The following is a 26,009-nucleotide window of genomic DNA, read 5'->3' as shown; positions in this document are numbered from 1 at the left end:
GAGAAACCTTTTGAATGTTCAGTGTGTGGAAAGAGATTCAGTCAGAGTGGCAGTCTTCAACAGCATCAGAGAACCCACACAGTGGAGAAGCCTTTTGAATGCTCGGAGTGTGGAAAGAGATTCAGTCAGAGTGGCAATCTTCAAAAGCATCAGCGTATCCACACAGGAGAAAAGCCTTTAGAATGCTCAGTGTGTAGAAAGAGATTCAGTGAGAGTGGCCATCTTCAAAAGCATCAGAGAACCCACACAGGGGAGAAGCCTTTTGAATGCTCAGAGTGTGGAAAGAGATTCAGTCAGAGTGGCCATCTTCAATATCATCAGAGGATACACACTGGGGAGAAGCCTTTTGAATGCTCCGAGTGTGGAAAGAGATTTAGTATGAGTGGCAATCTTCAAAAGCATCAGAGAACCCACACAGGAGAGAAGCCTTTTGAATGCTCAGTGTGTGGAAAGAGATTCAGTTGCAGTGGCAGTCTTCAAAAGCATCGGAGAACCCACACAGGTGAGAAGCCTTTTGAATGCTCAGAGTGTGGAAAGAGATTTAGGACGAGTGGCAATCTTCAATATCATCAGAGGACACACACAGGGGAGAAGCCTTTTGAGTGCTCAGTGTGTGGAAAAAGATTCAATCGGAGTGGCAATCTTCAAGAGCATCAAAAGACACACACAGGGGAGAAGCCTTTTGAATGCTCAGAGTGTGGAAAGAGATTCAGTCGGAGTGGCCATCTTCAGTATCATCAGAGAACCCACACAGGGGAGAAACCTTTTGAATGTTTGGAGTGTGGAAAGAGATTTAGAATGAGTGGCGATCTTCAAAAGCATCAGAGAACCCACACAGGGGAGAAGCCTTTTGAATGCTCAGTGTGTGGAAAAAGATTCAGTCGGAGTGGCAATCTTCAATATCATCAGACAACCCACACAGGGGAGAAGCCTTTTGAATGCTCAGAGTGTGGAAAGAGATTTAGTACGAGTGGCAGTCTTCAAAGGCATCAGAGAACCCACACAGGGGAGAAACTTTTTGAATGATCAAAACGTGGAAAGGGACACAAGGGATAACCTTTCGAATCCTAAGTGTTTGTCCACGGCTCGCCACATTTGGGATTTGGAAATGGCCCTAAGGGTGGGACACTATCCCCATGAATGAGACCACTCTCCCCACCACACACACACATACACTGAACTTCCTGAAGAGCTGTTGGCCGATCAGCCTCCTTTACTGCAGTAGCAGCTGTTTTCCCACGCAGCCCGATGAGGGTAAGGGGAGCAGGCGATGGGACAGGCCCCAGAAGAAGCAAGGACAGACTACTGCATTGGAGAATCCAAATGGGAGAAACCTTTTGAGTGCTTGGAGTGTGAGAGAAGATTCATTTAGAGCGGCACTCTTCAGCTGAATCAATGATCCCACACATGGAGAGGAAATGTTGAAAAGAGATTCTGAAAGTTTGACAATTTTCAAAAGCGTATATGAGGTCGTATAGGGGTGAAACTTTTTGAATTCTCAGACTGTGGAAAGAGATGCTGTTGCAGAAGCACTCTTTGATGGCAACTGATAACCCACACAGGGAAGACACAATTTTAATGTTGGGAGCTCTGAAAGAGATTCAGTCAGAGAGGTAGTCTTCTGCTGCATCAAGAAACCCACACAAGGAGGGTCCATGTAAGTGCTTTGCCCATAAAAAGAGCTTTCCTCCTATTTCACACCTAAAAGACAACCACAGACCATTAAAAGTATAGAAAAGGTCCCAGCTGCTTTTAAGGGCTGTAATCTCAGTAAAGGTGCAAGCATCAAGTTGTTACCAACCCCTGGGGTGATGTCAGATCATGATGTTTTCTTTACAGACTTTTTATGGGGTGGTTTGCCATTGCCTTCCCCAGTCGTCTACACTTTATCCCCAGCAAGCTGGGTACTCGTTTTACTGACCTCAGAAGGATGGAAGGATTGAGTCCCCTACCTGAACCCAGATTCTCCTGGGATTGAACTTGGGTCACGAGCAGAGCTTGGACTGCAGTGTATCCAGAAAAGGTGCCAACTCCTTTAAAAGGCTTGACTCTACAGAAGAAACCTTATCCTTTTGGTTCCAACGGGAAATGTTTGTTCATAGAATCATAGAGTTGGAATGGACCTCCAGGGTCATCTAGTCCAACCCTCTTCACAATGCAGGAAACCCACAAATACCTACCCCATATTCATTGCTGTCAGATGGCCATCTAGCCTCTGTTTAAAAACCTCCCAAGGAAGGAGAGCCCACCACCTCCTGAGGAGGAAGCCTGTTCCACTGAGAAATCGCTCTAACGGTCAGGAAGTTCTTCCTAATGTTGAGCCGGAAACTCTTTTGATTTAATTTCAATCAATTGGTTCTGGTCCTACCTTCTGGGGCCACAAAAGAATTCCACCCCATCCTCTATATGACAGCCCTTCAAGTACTTGAAGATGGTGATCCTATCACCTCTCAGCCGCCTCCTCTCAAGGCTAAACATTCCCAGCTCCTTCAACCTTTCCTCATAGGACTTGGTCTCCAGACCCCTCACCATCCTCATCGTTCTCCTGTCAAGCATCGACATTTCTCAATAATCAGTCTTTTGTTATTGAATCAAAAGTTGCTTTATTTAAGACACTCAGAAGCTTTACCAAGGACACAAGCCTTGGAAGTAATGATGTATACAGAGGTACATAGTTACTATATAGAATAACTTCAAAGGGTGTCATGCAAATGCAGCTTGAGTCACGGGTTCAAAGGTTACTACGTAGTATCTCTTTTATAAACATCTCCCATTCTCACACTTCCCTGGGACCAGATAAGAACTGGCTGTGTGAATCTGGGGGAGAGGCACATAACGATGTTATCAGCCAGGCCAGAGTATCAACATCCTTGGGCCAGATGGATTTATTACTTGCCCAAAGGTTGTAAAGGAGGGGGGAGGTGACAGAGAATGGTGATCTGCTCTTTGTCTAAGGAATCATCATGGCACATAGAAATAAGCATGCTTGACACCACCTCTGGACCCATTCCAGCTTGTCTATATCCTTCTTAAAATGTGGTGCCCCAAACTGAACACAATACTCCAGGTGAGGTCTTACCAGAGCAGAGTAAAGCGATACCATCACGTCACGTGATCTGGACACTATACTTCTGTTGATACAGTCCAAAATTGCATTTGCCTTTTTAGCCACCGCAATACACTGTTAACTTATGTTCAGCGTATGATCCACTAAGTCTCCCCCATCCCATAACTATGCATGGGACTTTTCCTACTGAAATTCCTATTCGTATTAAAATTCATTTTATTGGTTTTTAGCCCAGTTTTCCAGCCCGTCAGGGTCATCCTGTATCCTGTTTCTGTCTTCTACTGTATTTGCAACCCCTCCCACATTAGTATCATCGGCAAATTTAATAAGGATTCCCTCTGTTCCTTCATCCAAATCATTTATAAAGATGTTATTGTAAGCTGCCTTACAAATAAATGTTATAAGTTCTCGAACTGGAAAGAGCATTAGCCATGTTCAAAATCCAAAAAAGATCCCAGAGAAGAAAATAAGGATGAGCAATGGGATCTCCCGGTCTGAAAATCAGCTAATCTCTCTTCTAGAATCAAAGAGTCCACGAAAGATAGGAATCTTCTCAATGCTCTGCATGTGGGAAGAGCCTGAGGCACAAGTCTAGCTCTCCTGTTCCTCAGAGAATCCATAAAAGGGTGAAACTTTCTTAAAGCTGTTTCTGATGAGTTCCTTCAAAGGACCTGGTGTTGTTGGTTCTGAAAGGCTGAGAATGTGGTTACACCAAGTAGGGGGGCTGTTTTTAGTGGTCCCCCTCCTCTGTGAAACTTGCTACTTCAGGGTATCTGCCAATCTAACTCTGACATCTTCACATCTGGCAGAAACAGTTCCTTTCCCAAAGCCTATGAAAGAATAGAAAATTTGAGGTAAGGGACATCTACAGCCTCTCTGCTGCTGGAGTAAATATAGTGTAACCAGCCGGCAACCTTAATTCACAAACATTTTTATCTGAGAAGCAGTTCTAGGGAGGGATTTCTCAACCCTAATCCCTTCGTAGTTCACCTGCTGTGAGCTTTTGGGGTTCTTCCCACTTCGAAGCCGAAAGCATTCTGGCAGTAGGATTAACTTGGGCTGAAAGAAACAGGTTGTGTTCCCTAACCCAAGAACTCAGTAAATTCAGTGGCCCCTTCGGGTACAATGCAGAACTGATCCAGGGCTATCTGGCACTGTGGGGGAGGGGTTGGTTTTTAAGGTACAGGCTCCGAATTTGCTCTCTCTCTGCTTTTGCCTCTTCTCAACCCTCCCACCCCAAATTTACGACCAAGGGGATCCATCCTATGGGACCTAAAGGAGAAGGTGCCCTCTTCCTCCATTTTTCTCAGTGAAGGGGGGTGGAGAAGGCCCTTAAAGGGACTGTCCCTCTAAATCCCTTCCTTCACCAAGCCACACGACTTCATGGAAGTGAGCTCTGAGGACATGGTTCACTAGCCCCAGAGTTGCATGGTTTGGAGAAGGGGGTCATCAAAGGGACAGTCCCTTTACATTCGGATAGCTGAATCAGCACCCCAGGGTCATAGAAGGGCTCAGAAGCCTTCTCACAAGAAGCTGTGTCCTATTATTCCATTTATTCAGCAGTGACTTGCGTGGGTTCACATATTTTTAATAAGCATAAGAACATAAGAAAAGCCATGTTGGATCAGGCCAATGGCCCATCCAGTCCAACACTGTGTGTCAGACAGTGGCCAAAAAAAAATTATATATATATACATACACACACACAGACTGTGGCTAATAGCCACTGATGGACCTTTGCTTCATATTTTTATCAAACCCCCTCTTGAAGCTGGCTATGCTTGTAGCCGCCACCACCTCCTATGACAGTGAATTCCACATGTTAATCACCCTTTGGGTGAAGAAGTACTTCCTTTTATCCGTTTTAACCTGACTGCTCAGCAATTTCATCGAATGCCCATGAGTTCTTGTATTGTGAGAAAGGGAGAAAAGTACCTTTTTCTCTACTTTCTCCATCCCATGCACCATCTTGTAAACCTCTATCATGTCACCCCACAGTCGACGTTTCTCCAAGCTAAAGAGCCTTTCTTCATAGGGAAAGTGTTCCAACCCTTTAATCATTGTAGTTGCCCTTTTCTGCACTTTTTCCACTGCTATAATATCCTTTTTGAGGTGCGGTGACAAGAATTGCACACAGTATTCTAAATGAGACCGCACCATCGATTTATACAGGGGCATTATGATACTGGCTGATTTGTTATCAATTCCCTTCCTAATAATTCCCAGCATGGCGTTGGCCTTTTTTATTGCAATCGCACACTGTCTTGACATTTTCAGTGAATTATCTACCAGTTTGGTGAGCCAGTTTGGTGTAGTGGTTAAGTGTGTGGACTCTTATCTGGGAGAACCGGGTTTGATTCCCCACTCCTCCACTTGCACCTGCTGGAATGGCCTTGGGTCAGCCATAGCTCTGGCAGAGGTTGTCCTTGAAAGGGCAGCTGCTGTGAGAGCCCTCTCCAGCCCCACCCACCTCACAGGGTGTCTGTTGTGGGGGAGGAAGGTAAAGGAGATTGTGAGCCGTTCTGAGACTCTTCGGAGTGGAGGGCGGGATATAAATCCAATATCTTCTTCTTCTTCTTACCACGACCCCAAGATCTCTCTCTTGGTCAATCTCTGCCAGTTCACACCCCATCGACTTGTATTTGTAGCTGAGATTCTTGGCCCCAATGTGCATTACTTTGCCCTTGGCCACACTGAACTGCATCTGCCACGTTGACGCCCACTCACCCAGCCTCAACAGATCCCTTTGGAGTGCCTCACAATCCTCTCTGGTTCTCACCACCCTGAACAATTTAGTGTCATCTGCAAACTTGGCCATTTCACTGCTCACTCCCAACTCCAAATCATTGATGAACAAGTTAAAGAACATGGGACCCATTACCAAGCCCTGTGGCACTCCACTGCTTACCGTCCTCCACCGCGAAGACTGCCCATTTATACTCACTCTCTGCTTCCTATTAATTAGCCAGTTTTTGATCCACAAGAGGACGTGTCCTTTTACTCCATGACTCTCAAGCTTTCTAAGGAGCCTTTGATGAGGAACTTTATCAAAAGCTCTCTGGAAGTCAAGGTAAAAAACATCTATTGGGTTTCCTCTGTCCACATGTTTGTTCACCCCCTCAAAGAAATGTAACAGGTTAGTGAGGCAAGATCTTCCGTTGCAGAACCCATGCTGAGTCTTCCTCAATAACCCGTGTTCATCAATGTGCCTACTCATTCTGTCCTTGATAATGGTTTCTACCAACTTTCCCGGTATTGAAGTCAGACTGACTGGCCTGTAATTTCCCGGATCTCCTCTGGAACCCTTTTTTAAAGATGGGGGTGACATTTGCTGCCTTCCAGTCCTCAGGAACGGAGACAGATTTCAATGAAAGATTACAGATTTTTGTGAGAAGATCCACAAGTTCAACTTTGAGTTCTTTCAGAACTCTTGGCTGTATGCCATCCGGACCTGGTGCTTTGCCTCATAAGCATGCTATAGATGCTTTAGAGTGATTGCATACCAGGCTGTCTACCCGTTTCTGCCCTTTCTGTCAAGCCACCTGGTCCCTGGGCCTAGCCTCCGCTGGGACCCATCCCTTGTCTGCACAGCAGGTGTGGTCCAAAAGAGGCTCCATGCAGAAGGCCCAGACTGGGGAGAAGATGGGTCAGCTTTGGTGCATTGAACCGAACATCTTTACAGCTGGTAGCTTTAACAGTCTGACAGGCTGCTGAAAGCTCTGACAGAAGATGGCAAATGGATCACTATTTAATGTGCAAACGGTGACTATAAAATCCATTCCAGTTATTTCCCAAAGAGAGTTTCTTTTAAAAGCAACATACCCGATGGTTCTTCATTAAGCATGGGGCAATTTTTGCCAAATCGAGGGAAGCCCAGCATAGCTTGGGGGTGGGGGAGAGTCCAGTTCACCCCCCTTTTGCTGGTGCTGGTTTCCTTTTGGGCCCCACTGGGGTTGTGCTCCTGGCAGGGGACCTGGGAAGGAGGAGGAGGGGGTAGGGATTGGGGAGTAGGGCGGCCATGGGATTTGTGCCTCAACTGGGACGGGATTGCTGACTTCCAGGGAGGAGACACTAGAGAGACCCCTGTTCTGTGAATATAGTAATAATCAGTAACACTCAACATTTATGAACACTCGGAAAGTTCAAAGCACTATCATGTATTCACATAGAATCGCATAAACACAAAAACATGGCAAAGATGAGATTAAACAAAGCAAGATGCATGAGTCACGATGACACTCCACCAAGGACGAAAAATCCCAGTAAACGGTGCACTCTTGTGGCTCATGCATATTGCATTGTTTAATCTTATCTTTGCTATATTTTTGTAAGCATTTACGCGGTTCTATGTGAATTCTATGCAATTCCATATATTTTGAGGATTGATTAGTAAGCAAATTAATTTTTCTGCATTAAGCTTTTGGAACTTTCCAAATGTTCATTGAGTGTTACTAACTGATTATTACGATGTTAACTGTACACAGGTCTCTCCAGTGTATCAGCCTTACTGTGTTCCTCCCATTTGGTTTGCAACTTCCAGGGAGGGCCTGGAGATCTTCTGGAATAACAGTGCTGCTCTCCAGAGACCACAGAGATTAGTCCCCATGGGGGAAAGGGCGACCTCAGAGGGGGGGGGGGGGGACTCTGTGGCATCAAACCCCGATTGATCTCATCCGCAACCCCCCCAGTCTCCAGGCGTTCCCCAACCTGGAGTTGGCAACCGCAGCAGAGGGAGTGAAGGGCCCTGAGAAGAGGGAGGTGGGAGGGAGAGAATAGTTCAGGTTTTCCAACTGCCTGGAGGAAGGTCTGAATTCGAACTTGACTCTCCCTGGGCCCAGCCTTCCCTCTGGGACTGGTCTGCCTTGCAGGGTGGGTGGGTGGTGGACAGGAGGGAGAAGGGACTTGGGCGGAGCTCCTGGAAGATGGACGGAGTGGAAATGGCTAAATCTGAGTTGGGGAATTTCCGATGAGGCAGCCCTCTTCTCCAGACGGAGAAGTGTGGGGGATGAATTGTAATCTGGAGAGACCTCCAGGCCCCACCGGGAGGTTGGCAGCCCAGCAGAGACCCTGCGGGAGGAGAACCCCCCCCTTCCTCCAGCCTGGGGTTCCTTGGGAGGGATATTCCAGGGCGGGGGTCCTTCGCCTTCAGCCCCCTGGCTACCCCCCGCCAGCTGTGCACCCTCGCCTGCCTGACTCCACAGTGGCTTTCAGCATTTCCCTGGACTTGCAAGGAAGGGCCAGGAGACCCAGAGCGGTTTTCTCTCCAGGGGGGCAACAGAAATGCCAAATGGTCCATTCCAAGAAGAGCCTGGTGCCCTCATCACTAAACCGCCCCCTTTTCTCCCCCCCCCCCCATTGAGTTTGACGGTCCTTATTCCAGGAGGACTCAGGAGGGGGGGCCCAGCTGCAGCCTCCTTTCTCTGAGCAGCCCGGGACACCCCGGGAGGAGCAGAACCGCCTCCACCAAAGTTACTCCCGAGCAGCCCCATTGAGCAGCACAAGGCGTGGCTGACGGCAGCCCGGCTGAAGCTCCTCCAGGACACCTTTCTCCTTCCTCTGCAGCACGGAGAGGGTTAAAAGCACTGAGCTGCTTGCTAGAGAGGCCGAGCAAGGAGAGGGAGGGGCTTTTCCCAGGGAAGGGGAGGGGTTTGCATTTGCAGGGCGAAGGAGGACTGGGAGGGGTGCAGAGAAGCTGCGGGAGGAGGGGAAAGCCTTGCAGCAGCCGGGAGGTCTCCTTGGAAGTAAGTCTTATGGGGGAGAGAAGCGATTAGATCGAGGGAGGGAGGGAGGGAGGTGGGGATAATTGCAAGCCTGGGCAGTTCCCTGGTTGAATTTGTTGTATATTCCCTGCTTCTTTTTATTTTGGGGTTCGGGTGGGGTGGAGGTTGTGTGTTTGTGTGTACGTGTTCTCCTTTTGGCACACACTGCCTGTCTCTCTCCATCCCCTCAGGAAGAAGGCTTTCTTCATAGCCCAGTGAATGAAGGCATGTTTTCATAGACAGAGGTGTACCAAGAGAAGGGGAAGGAGATGGAAGAGCAGGACCCAGAAGGACCTGGAACTGGCAAAGGAGCAAGGAAAAGTCCCCATCCCATCCAGCCTGGAAGTCGTGTTGAATTCTGGGAAAGGGCTGGGCCAGAGGTCCTGGCTAAGAATACCCTGACCTCAGAAGTATGTTGCCAATGTTTCCGACAGTTCTGCTACCATGAGGCTGATGGGCCCCGAGAGGTTTGCAGCCAGCTCCATTTACTTTGCAGCCGGTGGCTGAAGCCAGAGAGGCACACCAAGAAGCAAATCCTGGACTTTGTGATCCTGGAGCAGTTCCTGACTCTCCTTCCCCAGGAAATGCAGTGCTGGGTCAGAGGATGTGGGCCGGAGACCAGTTCCCAGGCGGTGGCCCTAGCCGAAGGTTTCCTCCTGAGTCAGGCAGAACAGGTGAGGAGGGGATTCCCTCCAGATGTGTCTAATTCAAGCAACAATATCTCACCTTATCTTAAAGTTTCCTTGCCAGATTATTGCCCAGAGCCTCTTGTGCTAGAGAATTTCTGACCCCTGCAGATAACTCATCAGAACTGCTGATAGGAGGGTGCAGAGTCTGGGAGTGGGGCAGGATCCATTCCTTGGTCTCTTTTCCATTCCATTTCTTACTGTTCCCCCTTGCTGCTGTTTCAGATGTGGGGACCACCTTTGGAGATGGAAGCTGCAATCCCTGAGGCAGAAGGGGCTTCCTTGGAGCAGGGACAGAGGGGGCAGGCGGTGGAGCGTGCCCAAGATGCCCTCTCCTGTGGTAAGGACTCCTTGTGCCTGGGGAGCCTGTGAATGTGATGAGTAGAGTGGTCAGGTCAGAGTGCAGATTTCTATAGGCAACACAAAGTTCATTGGTGGCACTCAATAGCCACACACTGTGATGTCTCTAAAACATCAGATAAACTCCTGGAGGACCATTTATCCCATAACTAAAAATACATCCCTCACCTTCCTTCCCTAAAAGGTCTCAGGTTCCCTGGGGAGGGGAAGGCAGGCAAACCTCGAAACGGACCCTCCACCTTCTGGGGAAGCAGAGCTCTAAAACCACTCCCTGGGGACCAATAATCATGGGGACATTTTCCTTCTGTGCCTGTGCTTGAAGGGTCATCTGGGGGGCTGCTGTGGGCAACAGGGGGTGGAGCAGGGATGGCAGGCTATGGGGCCCAGCACTTCTAGTTACTTTGGGGAGGGTCGTGGGGTGGGACTTGGGACAGATGTGATGTCATGTTGAGGTTGTGTTAGGCTGAAAACCTGATTTAATTTAATTTAAATTTAATTTGCGATCTATACCCCGCCCTATCCCGCAAGGCAGGCTCAGAGCGGCTTACAACATTAAAACGTTACAGTAACAATAAATAAAACATATCCAATTCAGCATGCCCCAGAGAAACTCCGAAAGCTCATTCCTATGACCCTCAAGTCTCCAGAATTGTTCTAGTCATGTCTGGTTCAACAGGATGGTGCTATCTCATGCTATTGCTTTTCCACTCCTCATTTCCCTGCTTGTAGAGCAAACACAACTCTGACCGAAGTCTGAAATACATTGGCAGTATTTATAATCCCTGAGGCTCATAGGTCCCTGGTGCTTCTCTTCTGCCTCTCTCAGAATGTAGGATAAAGTTTTTTAAAAATGAGTTGAGTGTACATAGCGGAAGGTTTCACAGCCCTGAGAATAGTGTGTGTGTGAACCAGGAAACAAACAAGCAAACACCCTCCCTCCCTCCTTTGTCTCAGGAACAGGCAGTGAAGAGATGCTGTTGAGCCGTTGTCTTTTCCAAGGTGTGGGAATAGTTGCTGCACCTCCAATCCAGGTAGGAGAGATGAGCAAAGGAGGCACAGCCTGGGTCCCTCCTCCTTTCTCAGGGGAGCTTTTGCTCCTTCAGTTTCGACAAGGGGTCCATGAGAGAGATCCTATGAATGCTGTTGCGTTTGCCCATCCCAAGCCTTACTCTTGGGACCATCCCAGACGACTCCCTTCCAGTGTGAGATCTCTGAAGAGGAGCAAATCTTCTTTTTTTCCAGGGTCCCTTTTTCTTGGAGGAGGTTTCCGTCTCTTTCACGGAGGCGGAGTGGGCCCTGCTGGATCCGGGACAAAGAGCTCTGTACAGGGAAGTCATGCTGGAGAACTATGGGAACGTGGCCTCTCTGGGTAAGGATCTTTCCTAGGTGCCAAAGCTGCAACTTGCTGCCATTGTGAGGTGGAATGAATCCAAAAATTGAATAGCAATGCAGCATTTTGACCCCCTTCCCACCACTTGGGGCGGGGCTGCAGCTCCCTGGCAGAGCATCTCCTTTGCATGCAAAAGGTCCCAGGTTCACTCCCCAACATCTCCAATGAAAAGGATCAGGTAGGAGGTGAAATGAAAGACTCTGCCTGAGACCCTGGAGAGCCAATGCTGGACTGCGTGGATGATACTGACTCCAAGGGACCAGGGGTCTGATTCAGTGTAAGGAAACTTCACATGTTCATAGAACCATAGAATTGGGACTGACCTCCAGGGTCATCTATTCCAACCCCCTACAAAATGCAGGGGATTCAGAACTACCCTTGTTGCATGCCCAGAGGATGGTATTAAAAAAAAAACCTTGGCTAAAGTTGCTTCTTGACCCCAAAGTGGCAGTCGCATTTTCTTGGGCATGTATGAAAGGGCCACAAGATCGAAGCACTGATGCAGTCCTTCCTTTCCACAGACCCCTTTTAAAAATAAAGTATATTAAGGATTTAAAAATAAGACATCACAAAACAGCACAGTTTCTGCAGCCCAGCAATAGTAAAACAAAACAAAAGTTAACTATCCTAAGATAGGAAGCACCTAAACGGCACTCCTTGTTGCAGCATCAGTATTGCAACTGGAGCCTTATTTACTCCAGAGAGATGTATTCATCACGATGCAGCAAGGAAACATCCAGGTGTACTAGCATCCCAGGAGCATAAAGTTAGCCTGGCTTCCCTCTCATCCATCCCCATATTATACTTTCTGCCTCTCTAGGATCAGGTGGTATGAATGACCCAATCAGAGGTCCTGCTGGATGGAATTTCCAGCATCTGCAGGGCTGGCACCCCCACTAGGCAAACTGGACGGTTGTCTAGGGCGCCAGCAGGGCAGCGGTGGCAAATTTGACCTCCCCCCCCTCCTCCAAGGCTAACGCCTACATTGCCCCCCGCCCCTCCGCCGTTCTTTCCCCACCCCATGTCAATTTCAATGCTTCTCCCATTCAGGAAGTGGGGAGGGGAGGAATCAGTGGCAGCGGGGCCGCCCTTTCAGGAAGCTGGTCCTGACAGATTGTGAGCACGACCCCGTGGCGTGGTTTTACCTGCTGATCAAGTGATCGGCAGAGAGAGGGCTTTAGAAAGCCAGAACGTGGCGCTCCTCTGCAGCACTGAAAGGGTTAAGGCCACAAAGCCATTGGCTAGAGAGGCCCAGCAAGAAATACAAGGGGAGGAGGTCAGAGAAGAGGAAGGAATCTTGTTTGCCTTCCTTACCTGTGCACGCACGCGCAGAGGAAGGAGTTTGCTTCCGAACTTGGGCCCGAGAACAGGAAGGGCTGCAGAGAAGCTGAACTGGAGAACAGCAGCGCAGCTGGAGCCTGGAAAAGTTTACTTAAAAGTAAACCATGGGGCGGGAGGGGAGGCGGTGATCATGCATGCCAAGGCAGCGCTGTGCTAAGTTGATGGGGGATTTCTGGATGAGGGGGGACTGGGAGGGGAAGAAGACCACAGAGTCCTCCCTCCACTCCTTGTTCCGCCTCTTTATAATAATATAATAATAATTTTTTATTTCTATCCCGCCCTCCCCGCCGAAGCAGGCTCAGGGCGGCTCACAACATAAAAATACATATTACATCAGTTATAGTATAAAAACATAGTTAAAACAGTTACACATTATTAAAATTAGCATACCAATAATAATAATAAGGCGTCAACAATAAGGCGTTATAACAGCAAACAGCTCTGCTGCTTTAGTCCTTTTTCAGCTGCAGAGACATGACAGAGGCTTCCGGGCTTCCCTTCAGCCTGGTTTCCCTCTCCAGCCAACGCTCTGTAATGATGCAGCTCGGTGGGGGATGGTGCAGAGGCAGGGAGGAAAGCTTCCTGTGCAGCCCGAGGCAGGGACTGTTCCCCTCTTTCTGCTTCTGTCTCTGGGGCTACAAAGCCAGCGCTTCTACCCCTGGGGACGCAGCAAGCCCTTGAAGGGGGGCGGGGGTGGGGGGCTGGAGCCCGGCTCTGCACTTTCACTCCCAGAAATATTGTCAAAACTCCCAGAGGGGCGCTTTCTAGCCACACGAGGTCCAGGGAGCAACAGAAAAAAGGCTTCTTCGTCTGTTTAAGAGCGATCCTATAAAGCCTCCTCCCCTCCCTGGCTGTTACAAACCCAGGGATTCAAGGCTAAAGCTGCCATAATCAATAACTGCGGCAGGGTAGACAAATTCTCAATTATCTTAAATAATTGTGCCAGGCGCGAATTTGCAGACGCAATCCTAGCCGCAAAGTAATCTTTCTTTACGGCTTTGACAGCCATCTCATAAGACTTCATAAACCGGCACATTCCAGATCGTTGGGGCCGGGAGAGCCCTGAAGGAGTAATCCTCCCGTATGAATAGCGCCACCCCTCCCCCCCGCCCGTTTATCCGTGATTGGTGAAAGACCAAGTAGCCTGGGGGCGCCATCTGGGAGAGAGCCACTTTCTCCCCATCCCGCACCCAGGTCTCGGTCACGCAAGCCAGGTCCATATCCTATTTAAGCAGGAATTCCCTAAGGATTGAGGTCTTATTGTTTATGGACCTGGCGTTACATAACACCAATGACGGAGACGGGCTCCTCTTAGCCCCACTACCTGTCACTGTTGGGATGGGTCGCAGGCTGGAAGGAGGCCGAGCACTGTTTTGTCTCCGCTTCCTTCCCTCTTGAAGGCAAGCGTCTTCTCAGCCTTAAATGTCTCTTGAAGGCAAGCGTCTTCTCAGCCTCTCACAAGAGCAGGGGGAAAGTGCTCGTGCTGATCCTGTATATCTTGAATCAAGAGCTTTCAAACAGACTTCTCAGTTTCATATGCCGATTTCAGTACAAAGTGGGAGCCTTGTGAGGATGGCAAGGATCAATTTCTCAGGAATTGCTTTTACACTGTAGTAAACTTCGTTGGCTATTTCTTCAGGGTTGTTGATTGTTTTTTGGCTTCAGCCACCTAGAGATGTTCAGCTCTGTAAGCAGAGTTTGTTGGGGAGCAGCCATAATCCGTGTCTTTCAATGTAAGGAAAGTTCAAGACCTGAAACTGACATTCTCTTGCTGGTCATTTTCATTCTGCAAACCAACAACCCAAGGAGGCCTTTTGGGAAGTGGGGTGAATTAAGAAAGGGGTGCAGGCTGGAGGAAGGGAAGTCCAGCCTGCCCTGGAATCGGCTGCAGCCCCATCCTAAGCCCCTGATACGGGCCCACTGTGGGGCTCAGGCTGCCAGCAGGGGTCCAAGGCCCACCAAGCAGAGGAGAGGAACATATTACATACCTCTGTTGCTAAGGTGGAGAGCGCCTAGCAATCCCATGGGTGCTCATAGAGACACCACCCACGCCCACGAATCAGAGTATTAGAGGGGTCCCCTGACAGGCAGACAGGGGTGGAGCATGCAGATGGGGCCACACCCCCAATATGTACAAGGCCAGAAGGAACAAATGCTGCACAAAATTCCATCGCTGTGAGGATCATGTCATGAATACACACCAAGGAGATCCACAGATGCGGGTTCGAGTCCCCACCTGCAGCAGTGTTTGCAAAGTGGGCACACAGCAAGAGAACACGCCTGCCCCAAACGCTTTGCCCCTGCCCCATCCTGCCACGGCTCATTGGGCAGAGGCAGATGTGGTTCAATGCCAGACTGTCCCTCCTGCAGTGGGGCTTGGGTGGGAGGAAGGGCATCTTTTGCCAGGTGAAAGAGGTCAGACACACACACCCCCCCCAGGCAGCACAACAGGGAGAAGCACCAGGGCCCGGTCCCAGGAGGGGAGGGTTCAGATCTTGTTAAGGGAGATGCCAACAAGAATATGAAGCCTGCCTTTTGGGGGTCAGGAGGCCAGAAAGGAATCCCAGATTTGATCCAATGTGATAAATCATTCATGCTGATTGACTTGTTCCAATGGCAGGTATTTTGGCTGACTCTCCCCCCAACTTCCATCTCCAGCAGGGCACCACTGAGATAATTAGTAGCCATGCAAAGGTGTCCAAGGTCTTGGCATAGGCTTCATTCTAAATAGTCTGGACAGTGGAAAAGGGTCCTTCTTTCAGGGTGAGCAGGAATACGGGGCAGGGAGAAAATCATGACAATTCTCAAGGGTGAAGGACTTGTGGTACATTCCCTGCTTCTTTTTTGGAGTGGAGGTTGTATTTATAGGTGCATGTATGTGTCTGCGTGTTTGTGTGTGTATATATTTATCTTCCTTCGGACACACTCCTATTTGTCTCTCTCTGTCCCCCCAAGGAGAAGCCTCTCTTCAGAATAAAGACAACTTTTCAGAGACAGAGGTGGCCCAAGAGAAGGGGAAGGAGATGGAAGAGCAGGACTCAGAAGGACCTGGAACTGACAAGACAGCAAGCAAAAGTCTACATCCCACCCCAGCTGGGAGTGGTGTTGAATTCTGGGAAAGGGCTGTGCCAGAGGTCCTGGCTAAGAACACCCTGACCTCAGAAGTATGTTGCCAATGTTTCCGGCAGTTCCGCTACCATGAGGCTGATGGGCCCCGAGAGGTTTGCAGCCAGCTCCATGGACTTTGCAGCCAGTGGCTGAAGCCGGAGAGGCACACCAAGAAGCAGATCCTGGACCTGGTGATCCTGGAGCAGTTCCTGACTCTCCTGCCCCAGGAAATGCAGTGCTGGGTCAGAGGATGTGGGCCGGAGACCAGTTCCCAGGCAGTGGCCCTGGCCGAAGGTTTCCTCCTGAGCCAATCAGAGAAGAAGAGGCAGGCAGAAGAGGTGAGGGGATTCCCTCCAGGTGTGTCTAATTCAAGCAACGATATCTCACCTTATCTTAAAGTTTCCTTGCCAGATAATTCTGTAGAGCATCTTTTGCTACAGAATTTCTGACCCCTGTAGATAACTCATCACAACTGCTGATAGGAGTGTGCAGAGTGTGGGAGTGGGGCAGGATCCATTCCTTGGTCTCTTTTCTCTTCCATCTCTTACCCCTCCCCTTTGCTGCTGTTTTAGATGTGGGGACCACCTTTGGAGATGGAAGCTGCAATCTCTGAGGCAGAAGGGGCTTCCTTGGAGCAGGGGCAGAGGGGGCAGGCAGTGGAGCGTGCCCAAGATGCCCTCTCCTGTGGTAAGGACTCCTTGTGCCTGGGGAGCCTGTGAATGTGATGGGTAGAGACATCAGGTCAGGGGGGGAAATGCAGATTTCTATAGGCAACGCAGAGTTAACTGGTGGCACTCAATATCCACACACTGTGATGTCTCTAAAAGATCAGACAAACGCCTGGAGGACCATTTATCCCCTAACTTTAAAAATTCATCTCTCAGCTTCCTTCCCTAAAAGGTCTCAGATTCCCTGGGGAGGGGAAGGCAGGCAAACCTCGAAAGGGAACCTCCACCTTCTGGGGGAGCAGAGCTCTGAAACCACTCCCTGGGGGACAATAATCCTGGGGACATTTTCCTTCTGTACCTGTGCTTGGAGGGTCATCTGGGGGGCTGCTGGGGGTCGCAGGGGGTGGATTAGGGACGGCAGGCTCTGGCCCAGCACTTGCAGGCACTGGAGAGGGTCTTGGGGTGGGGCATGGGACAGATGTGATGTCATGTTAAGGTTGTGTCAGGCTGAAAACCTGGTTTAATTTAATTTAAATTTAATTCGCGATTTATACCCCGCCCTATCCCACAAGGCAGGCTCAGGGCGGCTTACAACATCAAAACGTTACAGGTACAATAAATAAAACATATCCAATTCAGCATGTTCCAGAGACACTCTGAAAGCTCATTCCTATGACCCTCCAGTCCCCAAAATTGTTCTAGTTATGCCTGATCCAATAGGATGGTGCTATCTCATGCTATTGCATTTCCACTCCTCATTTCCCTCCTCGTAGAGCAAACATAACTCTGACGGTAGTCTGAAATACATTGGCAGTATTTATAATTCCTAAGGCTCAGAGGTCCCTGGTGCTTCTCTTCTGCCTCTCTCAAAATGTAGTAAAAAGTATTTTAGAAATGAGTTGAGTGTACATAGCAGAAGGTTTCACAACCCTGAGAATAGCGTGTGTGTGAACCAGGAAACAAACAAGCAAACACCCTCCCTCCCTCCTTTGTCTCAGGAACAGGCAGTGAAGAGATGCTGTTGAGCCGTTGTCTTTTCCAAGGTGTGGGAACAGTCTCTGCACCTCCAATCCAGGTAGGAGAGATGAGCGGGGGGGGGCACAGCCTGGGTCCCTCCTCCTTTCTCAGGGGAGCTTTTGCTCCTTCAGTTTCTACAAAGGGTCCGTGAGAGATCCTTGGAATGCTATTGCATTTACCCATCCCAAGCCTTATTTTCTGTACCTTCCCAGACAACTCCCTTCCAGGGTGAGCTCTCTGAAGAGGAGGGAATCTTCTTTTTCTTTCAGGGTCCCTTTTCCTTGGAGGAAGTGTCTGTCTATTTCACGGAGGCAGAGTGGGCCCTGCTGGATCCGGGACAAAGAGCTCTGTACAGGGAAGTCATGCTGGAGAACTATGGGAACGTGGCCTCTCTGGGTAAGGATCTTTCCTAGGTGCCAAAGGTGCAACCTGCTGCCATTGTGAGGTGGAATGAATCCAAATATTGAACAGCAATGCATCATTTTGACTTCCTTTCCACCACTTGAGGAGGGGCTGCAGCTCCCTGGCAGAGCATCTGCTTTGCATGCAAAAGGTCCCAGGTTCACTCCCCAACATCTCCAATGAAAAGGATCAGGTAGGAGGTGAAATGAAAGACTCTGCCTGGGACCCTGGAGAGCCCATGCTGGACTGACTGGATGATACTGACGAGGGGTGTGTAAAAAAAAAAAAAAGCGGATTCAGAAATATACAGGGCCAGAAAATTCGGAATACCGTATATTTCCGTATACTGGTACTCGGAATAGCCGTATGTATGGTAGATGTGCGGCTATTTCCGAATATACGGCCCTATTATACCCTATGGCCATTGAAATCAATGGCAGAATAGGGTATATTGGAAGCCGCCTGGAGGGGAGAGGGTTTGAGGGAGATCCCCCAAAATTTGCATGGGACCTGCAGGGAACTCTCCCCTACAAACTCCCCAAGTCCCAAAAAGATTGGGCCAGGGGGTCCCATTCCAGGGGCACCCAAAGCCAAACCTAACTTCACACCAGAGAATCTCTATAGGACCCAAATGCACTACATCCATCTATCTACTCTATGAACCCTGCTGGCCTGGAACCAATATAAACCCAGTTGCCAACATCACTGCTACACAAAACACAATCTGCTCAAGGTCTGCTCTGCAGACCTGGCTGCAGGAAACCCCGATGCCAGCTCTCCAGCCCTGCCCCAAACAACACGGGGAGAGCTGGCCAAGCACAACAAGCATGCTGGTTCTGGTCTCTCACCCAGGTGCCAGCTTCCCTGCCACAGAAGACACAATCTCTCACCCAGATGCCAGCTCTCCAGCCCTGCCCCAAACAACACAACTCTCAAAACAAGAGAAGCGGTAGACAGATCCAAACAACAACAACAACAGATCCAAACAGATCACTGAGAAAAGGCCAAGAAACTCAACTGTTAAAAAAGTGACCTTTTCAACAATAAAAAACCTCAGGCCAAATCAGTCAACAACACCCCCCCCCCAAAAAAAAAAACCTCCAGAACCAGGAAAAGGGACAACAGGACAGAATGCAAAAACAGCAACAACAGAGAATAGATCTAAACAGGTCACTGAGAAAAGGCCAACAGACTCAACTGTTAAAATGAATATTAGGCCAAACAGCCCCTCCCCCAAGAACCAGAACCAGAAGTGAAAAGGAACAACAACAGCACAACGCAGCAGCAACAAATCAAACACAGAATCCTTTTAAAACAGTAAAAAACTTTACTTTTAACAATACAGGAACTTTTCCAAACCCTCCCCCCAAAAAAAACCTTCACCCTAACCCCAAGATATCCAAGCCACCCAAATCAGGAAAAGTAAAAGGGCCCTGCACTTTTAAAAGTCACCAGGGCCATTGTCCTGAATTGTTGAGGTTTTCCCAGGTCAGTGATGGCAGCAATTAAGTGAGCAATGATATGATTAGCAGACTCCCCTCTTTGAGGAGTGGCCCACTACCACAAAGGCAGAAATAAGGTGAGCCACGACATGTTTTGTTGCTGCACCATAGTGAGCAGTAGCCTAAAGATATTTAGAGTACATGTCTATGCAAATATGGAGGCAGTATCAGGGTGTCAGGGAAACTATATGGTTAATCTCCATTTGTCAAAGTTTGTTAGGGAGCACTTTCCTTATGAGGAAAGGTTAAAACACTTGAGGCTCTTTGGCTTGGAGAAACATTGACTGCAGGGTGACATGATAAAGGTTTAAAAGATTATTCATGGGATGGAGAAAGCAGAGAAAGAAGTCCTTTTCTGCCTTTTTCACTTGTGAGCATTCAATGAGATTGCTGAGCAGTCAGGTTAAAACACATAAAAGGAAGTACTTCTTCACCCAAAGGGTGATTAACATGTGGAATTCACTGCTACAGGAGGTGGTGGCAGCTATAAGCATAGCCAGTCCCAAGAGGGGGCTAGATAAAAATATAGAGCAGAGGTCCATTAGTTGCTATTAGCCACAGTATAGATATACATGTGCATGTGCATATGTGTTTGTATAGAAAAAGACATTGGAACTATATTCTGCCCTCCCTCACAACAGACACTCTGTGACATCGGTGGGGCTGAGAGAGCACTGACAGAAACTGCTCTCAACCAGAACAACCTCTGAGAGGGCTATGACCGCCCAAGGTCACTCCAGCAGGTGTAAGTGGAGGAGTGGGGAATCAAACCTGCCTCTCCCAGATAAGAGTCTGCACACTTAATCACTACACCAAAGTGACACACATATTGGTCACTGGATGACACAGAGTGCTGGATTGGATGGGCTGTTGGCCTAATCCAACACAGCTTCTCTTGTGTTCTTATGTTAGTTTGCAAACTACACAGGTTAACAGCATAAATAGAGAAATAACATCTTTTAAAATCTTAGCAGCAAATGCATTGCCCGAGCAATCACACCAGGAAGATTAAAATTAAAATTGCTTTTCACTATGAGTAACAGAAAATAGGTAACTCACAACAAAAAATTAAAAACTGCAAGATTAAAAATATAGCCAATCTAATTAAGGTCAATTTGGAGAGATACATGCATCAGGAGTACGGCAAAAGCCATTGCTCTAGCAGCAGTCTCAGCCTGCTGCACTGAGCACTGTTGCAAAGTAAAGTGTGTCTTTTTACAATTTCCCCCCAGCAAATTGAGTACTCATTTGACCAATCTCAGAAGAGTGGAAGGCTAAGTAACCCTGAGGCAGCTACCTGAATCCAGCTTCCGCCAGGATCAAACGCAGGCCGTAAGCAGAGCTCAAGACTGCAGTACTGCAGCTTTTACACTCTGCACCACGAGGCTCTTTTTGAATCCAAATTAGCATTTTTCTTGGCCAATATTATCATCAATTCTCCTGCTTCATCAGGATTATCAATCTGTCTTCTGACACACCCTTGAGCATCAGCCAAATGACAATATTCACTGTCTCATGCCACATACTGTTCAGGAGTTAACATCATCCTTATCATATTTTTCCAGTCTTGAGGAATCCCAGTGTATCCATTAGAGATTCCTTCTAAAGGACTTTGCACATTGGTTTCCCCTATGCCCATATTTCTGATAGCCTTTTGAGTTTCACCGAAGACAGAGTGGGGCGACAGAGTATAGGTAAAAACTTACTGCCTGTTCTCATTCTGTGCATATATTACTGGGCATACTGAGAAAAGGTCAGGCACCTCTTCCCTTGTCAAATGCACAGGGCAAATAGACAGCATTTCTGCCAATTCTGGGACATCTTCCAATTTTGCCTGATCAAGTTCCTTCTCCAAAACTTCACAGACCATGCGTTCCAGGGCGTTAGATGGTGGGTCGACGGGTGGATCTGTTGGTGGAGGAGGGGGAGAAGGAGGAGGAAGAAGAAGAGGGGCAGGGGGCACAAGTTGGACACCAGTGCCTTTTAGGGGACAATCTTTGGAGAGCTGGCTTGGGTTAGAAACGGGCATAAATTTCTCTACTGCATACCTGCATTTATGCCAGACTTGCAGCAGTTGAATAGAAGCTTGGGGCTCTGTGTGAAAGGTCTTCCCTATCTTCTCCCAGTCCTGAAGTTTAAAAGAACCTCCCTTCGGATTCCAGGGGCATTGCTTACTGATCTCTTCTAACAGAGACTTAAGTTGGCCAGAAGTCACGGACCCGCCGGACTTTTGGATCAAAAACTTTAACTCACCTAAATGTTTCTGCTCAGCCTGAGAGAACCTTCCACCCATACTTACCAAATACTTACCAAATGAAAGGGGTCGTTTTAGAACGACGGAGTGCGCACTTCGGGGCCGTAATCCAGGCGTTTGATAAGTAGGAGCTGAGCTGCTGGGCTGTGCCAGCTGATACCTGAAAGCAGGAGCTTTTATCCCGGGAGCTGAGCTGTGCCTGCTTCGGTGAGCTGTTCCTGCTTCGGGAGCTGAGGCGTCCCTGTTCGGGCGCCACTTGAAGGAATCAGTCGACACACTTTGGTTCAGGAAGAAGAGAGGTCTGACTTCTTCAGCCAACCCTCACTTTTATTTTTACATCCTGTCTTGAAGCTAAATTTACCCTTAGTCCATAGTGCTTAAACAAATAACAGGAACCATCTGTTCTCTGGAAGCAGACCATTGTTTACAAGATGCAATATAGTCATCAATTTGTCAATACTGCAAGGCTTAGCATAAAGAGAATGGTTGAACACGGATGTGAGATGCCTGTGCCCTTTTGACTCTTCAGCCACAATAGGAATATGGGAGCTCCCAGGCTGGCATGCCAAACACCTGGACTCACCCAAGTTCCTGTTTGTGGTCTTTGTGAGACCTGAGAACCAAGCAGTTTCTCAGGGCATGAGATTCCCACAGTCAAAAAAGAAAAGGAAAGGGAAAACATCTGCCTGAGACCCCGGGGAACTGCTGCAGGCCTGAGGCTACTGACTTCAGTGAGTCGAGGGTCTGATTCAGCCTAAGGCCACTTCATGTGTCCAGGTGGGTCTTCTTGCAGATGGGCGACTGCGGCCAGTGTTGTGGCCATCCCCCAAGCCAGAGACGGTATGTTGACCTGAGACAACGTGGATGAAAGTCCCTCAGAAGGATTCTGGGAGGGTTCAGATCCTATTTATTCTGTTTCCAGCCTTCATAACACACCCTTCTCTCTGGATAGAATTACATTTGCTCTGCCTGTGATCTGGAAATGATCCTGTGAAGAATCTAAGCTTGGGTCCCCCTGGATCACTTCTCTTTATACTTGAGCAACACCCTATTAAAAATTTAAAAATAAGACATCATAAAACAGCATGGTTTCTGCAGTTCAGCAGCAGTAAAATAAAAAAAATCTAACTATTCTGTCTAAGATAGGAAGCACCTAAACGGCACTCTTTGTTGCAGCATCAGTACTGCAACTGGAGCCTAATTTACTCTAGAGAGATGTATTCATCATGATGCAGCAAGGAAACATCCAGGTGTACTAGCATCCCAGGAGCATAAAGTTAGCCTGACTTCAATTCCCATATTATAGTTTCTGCCTCTTTAGGATCAGGTGGTATGAATGACCCAATCAAAGGTCCTGCTGGATGGAATTTTCCAGAGCCTGTCAGCAGCATCCGCAGGGGTGGCTCCCCCACTAGGCAAACTGGGCGGTTGCCTAGGGCGCCAGCAAGGTGGGGGCGGCAAATTTGGCCTCACCCCCTCCCCCAAGGCAAATGCCTACATTGCCACCCGCCTCCTCCTCCCTTCCTTCCCCACCCCACGTCAGTTTCAATGCATCTCCCATTCAGGAAGTGGGGAGGGGAGAAGTCAGTGGCAGCGGGGCCGCCCTTTCAGGATGCTGGTCTTGACAGATTGCGAGCGCGGCCCCGAACATGGCGCTAGAGCCAATTCCGGCACTGAAATAGACATAGGGTGTGGAAAGGAGGGAAGAGGAGGAGTCTCGACGAGTAGTGGGGGCACGGAGCTCTGGGGGGGAGCAGAGAGCCACAGGGGGACACTGTGGGGGAGGGCGCCAGGCAGCGAGTCTGCCTAGGGAACCATGGGGCACCGGGCCACCCCTGAGCATCCTCATACCCTCAGTGTCCTGTTTGCAGAACAAGATAAAGGTTCTCACGATTAGCCAACGACCACATTCTGGGATCTGGCCTTGAAAGAAATGATGATGTTAACTGAAGGGAGGCTCAAATTATAAACACCCACAAATCACACCAGACCATGTGAAAATATCTGTAACCCTTGGAGGAACTAGGATTCTATGCCATTCTGCATATATTGGTTCAGATTCCAGCTTTGATCTGGACTGTGGTGCTGACCTTCCAGAAGAATTTTTAGTCTTTAATTTCTTTCTCTCTCTCTGCAAAAGAAGCCAAAAGTATAAGAGAAACGGGCGGAGAAAAAGAACGGCCTTGCATTCGAAGACAGATTGCAGGGTTCTTCTAGAGCAGCGTTTCCCAACTGCAGAGTCGGGACCCAGCACTGGGCCACGCCGGCCTCAGTGCCAGGTCACGGGCACTCCCTCCTCCACCCTCAAAGTCTCCATCCCCAAATTTTAGTGGGCCACGGAGGAGAAGTGTAAAAATAACTGGGCCACAGCGGGAAAAAGTTTGGGAAACGCTGTTCTAGAGGCTCCCAAGAGCATGTCTCCTTCCCAAATGAGTTGGTTCAGAGTGAGTGACCTTCACTCTTATGTCAAGAGAACAGGCCAGAAGTAACCATATGAGATTCCTGATTCCCTCCTGAGCCACATTTGGTCTGGTACAATCATAGAGGCCGGTGGTTAAGGAGGGGGGGGGGGGAGGCCATAATCTGGAGGCTCAGATGCTCCTTCTGAGCAAGAGTTCAGATGAAGTTCATAATGGGTGGGGGAGGTATCCTTAAATACTAGATATTCTTGGGGGAAGGTGGAGGGGTTATGCAGTCCCATAGATGCCTTTGGATCTTACCAGCCTTCCCAAGTGCTAACAGTTTCTCTCTCTTTATTCCAGCAGACGATGATCAGAGGAATGTGGAGGGTGAGAAACTTCATCAGGAAATTCCGGATAAAGATAAAAATGAAGACTTGAATGAAAATATCAGGAATCAAATCAGAGTGAAGAGAAAGAAAGGTGGCTTTATGGCTGAGAAGCGTGAGGGAAGACAGTGGAATATACGTTTTCCAAAGCACAGGAAAATAAAAGCAAGCAAATCCATTCAGAGCAGAAAGTATTTCAGAAATAGATCACAGCTTCTTGTGCATCAAAGAATAAAGAGACAGGGGAAACCTGAATACTCAGAGAACAGGCATATATTCAGTCTCAGTAGTAATATTCAACAGCATCAGAAAGCCTACACAGGGGAGAAACCTTTTCAATGTTCCGTGTGTGGAAAGAGATTCAGTCAGAGTGGCTGTCTTCAAAGGCATCAGAGAATCCACACAGGAGAGAAGCCTTTTGAATGCTTAGTGTGTGGAAGGAGATTCAGTATGAGTGGACATCTTCAAACGCATCAGAGAACCCACACAGGAGAGAAGCCTTTTGAATGCTCAGTGTGTGGAAAGAGATTCATTACGAGTGATCATCTTCAAAAGCACCAGAGAACCCACACAGGGGAGAAGCCTTTTGAATGCTCAGTGTGTGGAAAGAGATTCACTGAGAATGGCAGTCTTCAAACGCATCAGAGAACCCACACAGGGGAGAAGCCTTTTGAATGCTCAGTGTGTGGAAAGAGATTCAATGAGAATGGCAATCTTCAAACGCATCAGAGAACCCACACAGGGGAGAAGCCTTTTGAATGCTCTGTGTGTGGAAAGAGATTCAGTCAGAGTGGCAGTCTTCAAAAGCATCAGAGAACCCACACAGGGGAGAAGCCTTTTGAATGCTCAGTGTGTGGAAAGAGATTCAGTCAGAATGGCATTCTTAAAACGCATCAGAGAACCCACACAGGGGAGAAGCCTTTTGAATGCTTAGTGTGTGGAAAGAGATTCAGTATGAGTGGACATCTTCAAACGCATCAGAGAACCCACACAGGAGAGAAGCCTTTTGAATGCTCAGTGTGTGGAAAGAGATTCAGTATGAGTGGACATCTTCAAACGCATCAGAGAACCCACACAGGAGAGAAGCCTTTTGAATGCTCAGTGTGTGGAAAGAGATTCAGTATGAGTGGACATCTTCAAACGCATCAGAGAACCCACACAGGAGAGAAGCCTTTTGAATGCTCAGTGTGTGGAAAGAGATTCAGTGAGAGTGGCAGTCTTCAAAGGCATCAGAGAACCCACACAGGGGAGAAGCCTTTTGAATGCTCAGTGTGTGGAAAGAGATTCAGTCAGAGTGGCAGTCTTCAAAAGCATCAGAGAACCCACACAGGGGAGAAGCCTTTTGAATGCTCAGTGTGTGGAAAGAGATTCAGTGAGAATGTCAGTCTTCAAAGGCATCAGAGAACGCACATAGTGGAGAAGCTTTTGAATGCTCAGTGTGTGGAAAGAGATTCAGTATGAGTGGACATCTTCAAACGCAGCAGAGAACCCAAACAGGAGAGAAGCCTTTTGAATGCTCAGTGTGTGGAAAGAGATTCAGTGAGAGTGGCAGTCTTCAAAGGCATCAGAGAACCCACACAGGGGAGAAGCCTTTTGAATGCTCAGTGTGTGGAAAGAGATTCAGTGAGAGTGGCAGTCTTCAAAGGCATCAGAGAACCCACACAGGA

The 26,009-nt window shown here is 48.4% G+C and overlaps 1 protein-coding gene across 1 annotated transcript; it reads left to right on the top strand.

Moving 5' to 3' along the window:
* LOC132572127 (zinc finger protein 845-like) lies at window positions 1-26,009 on the top strand (the record flags this gene model as incomplete). The annotated part of the gene is made up of 3 exons (XM_060238931.1): window positions 1-986; window positions 24,729-25,736; window positions 25,904-26,009. Coding segments are annotated over 3 exons (2,100 nt in total), but the record flags the coding sequence as incomplete, so codon positions are not given.

This window comes from Heteronotia binoei, chromosome 5 (genome assembly GCF_032191835.1).
Source record: "Heteronotia binoei isolate CCM8104 ecotype False Entrance Well chromosome 5, APGP_CSIRO_Hbin_v1, whole genome shotgun sequence".
Lineage (NCBI taxonomy): Eukaryota > Metazoa > Chordata > Lepidosauria > Squamata > Gekkonidae > Heteronotia > Heteronotia binoei.
This window is presented reverse-complemented; position numbering and strand designations above follow the sequence as displayed.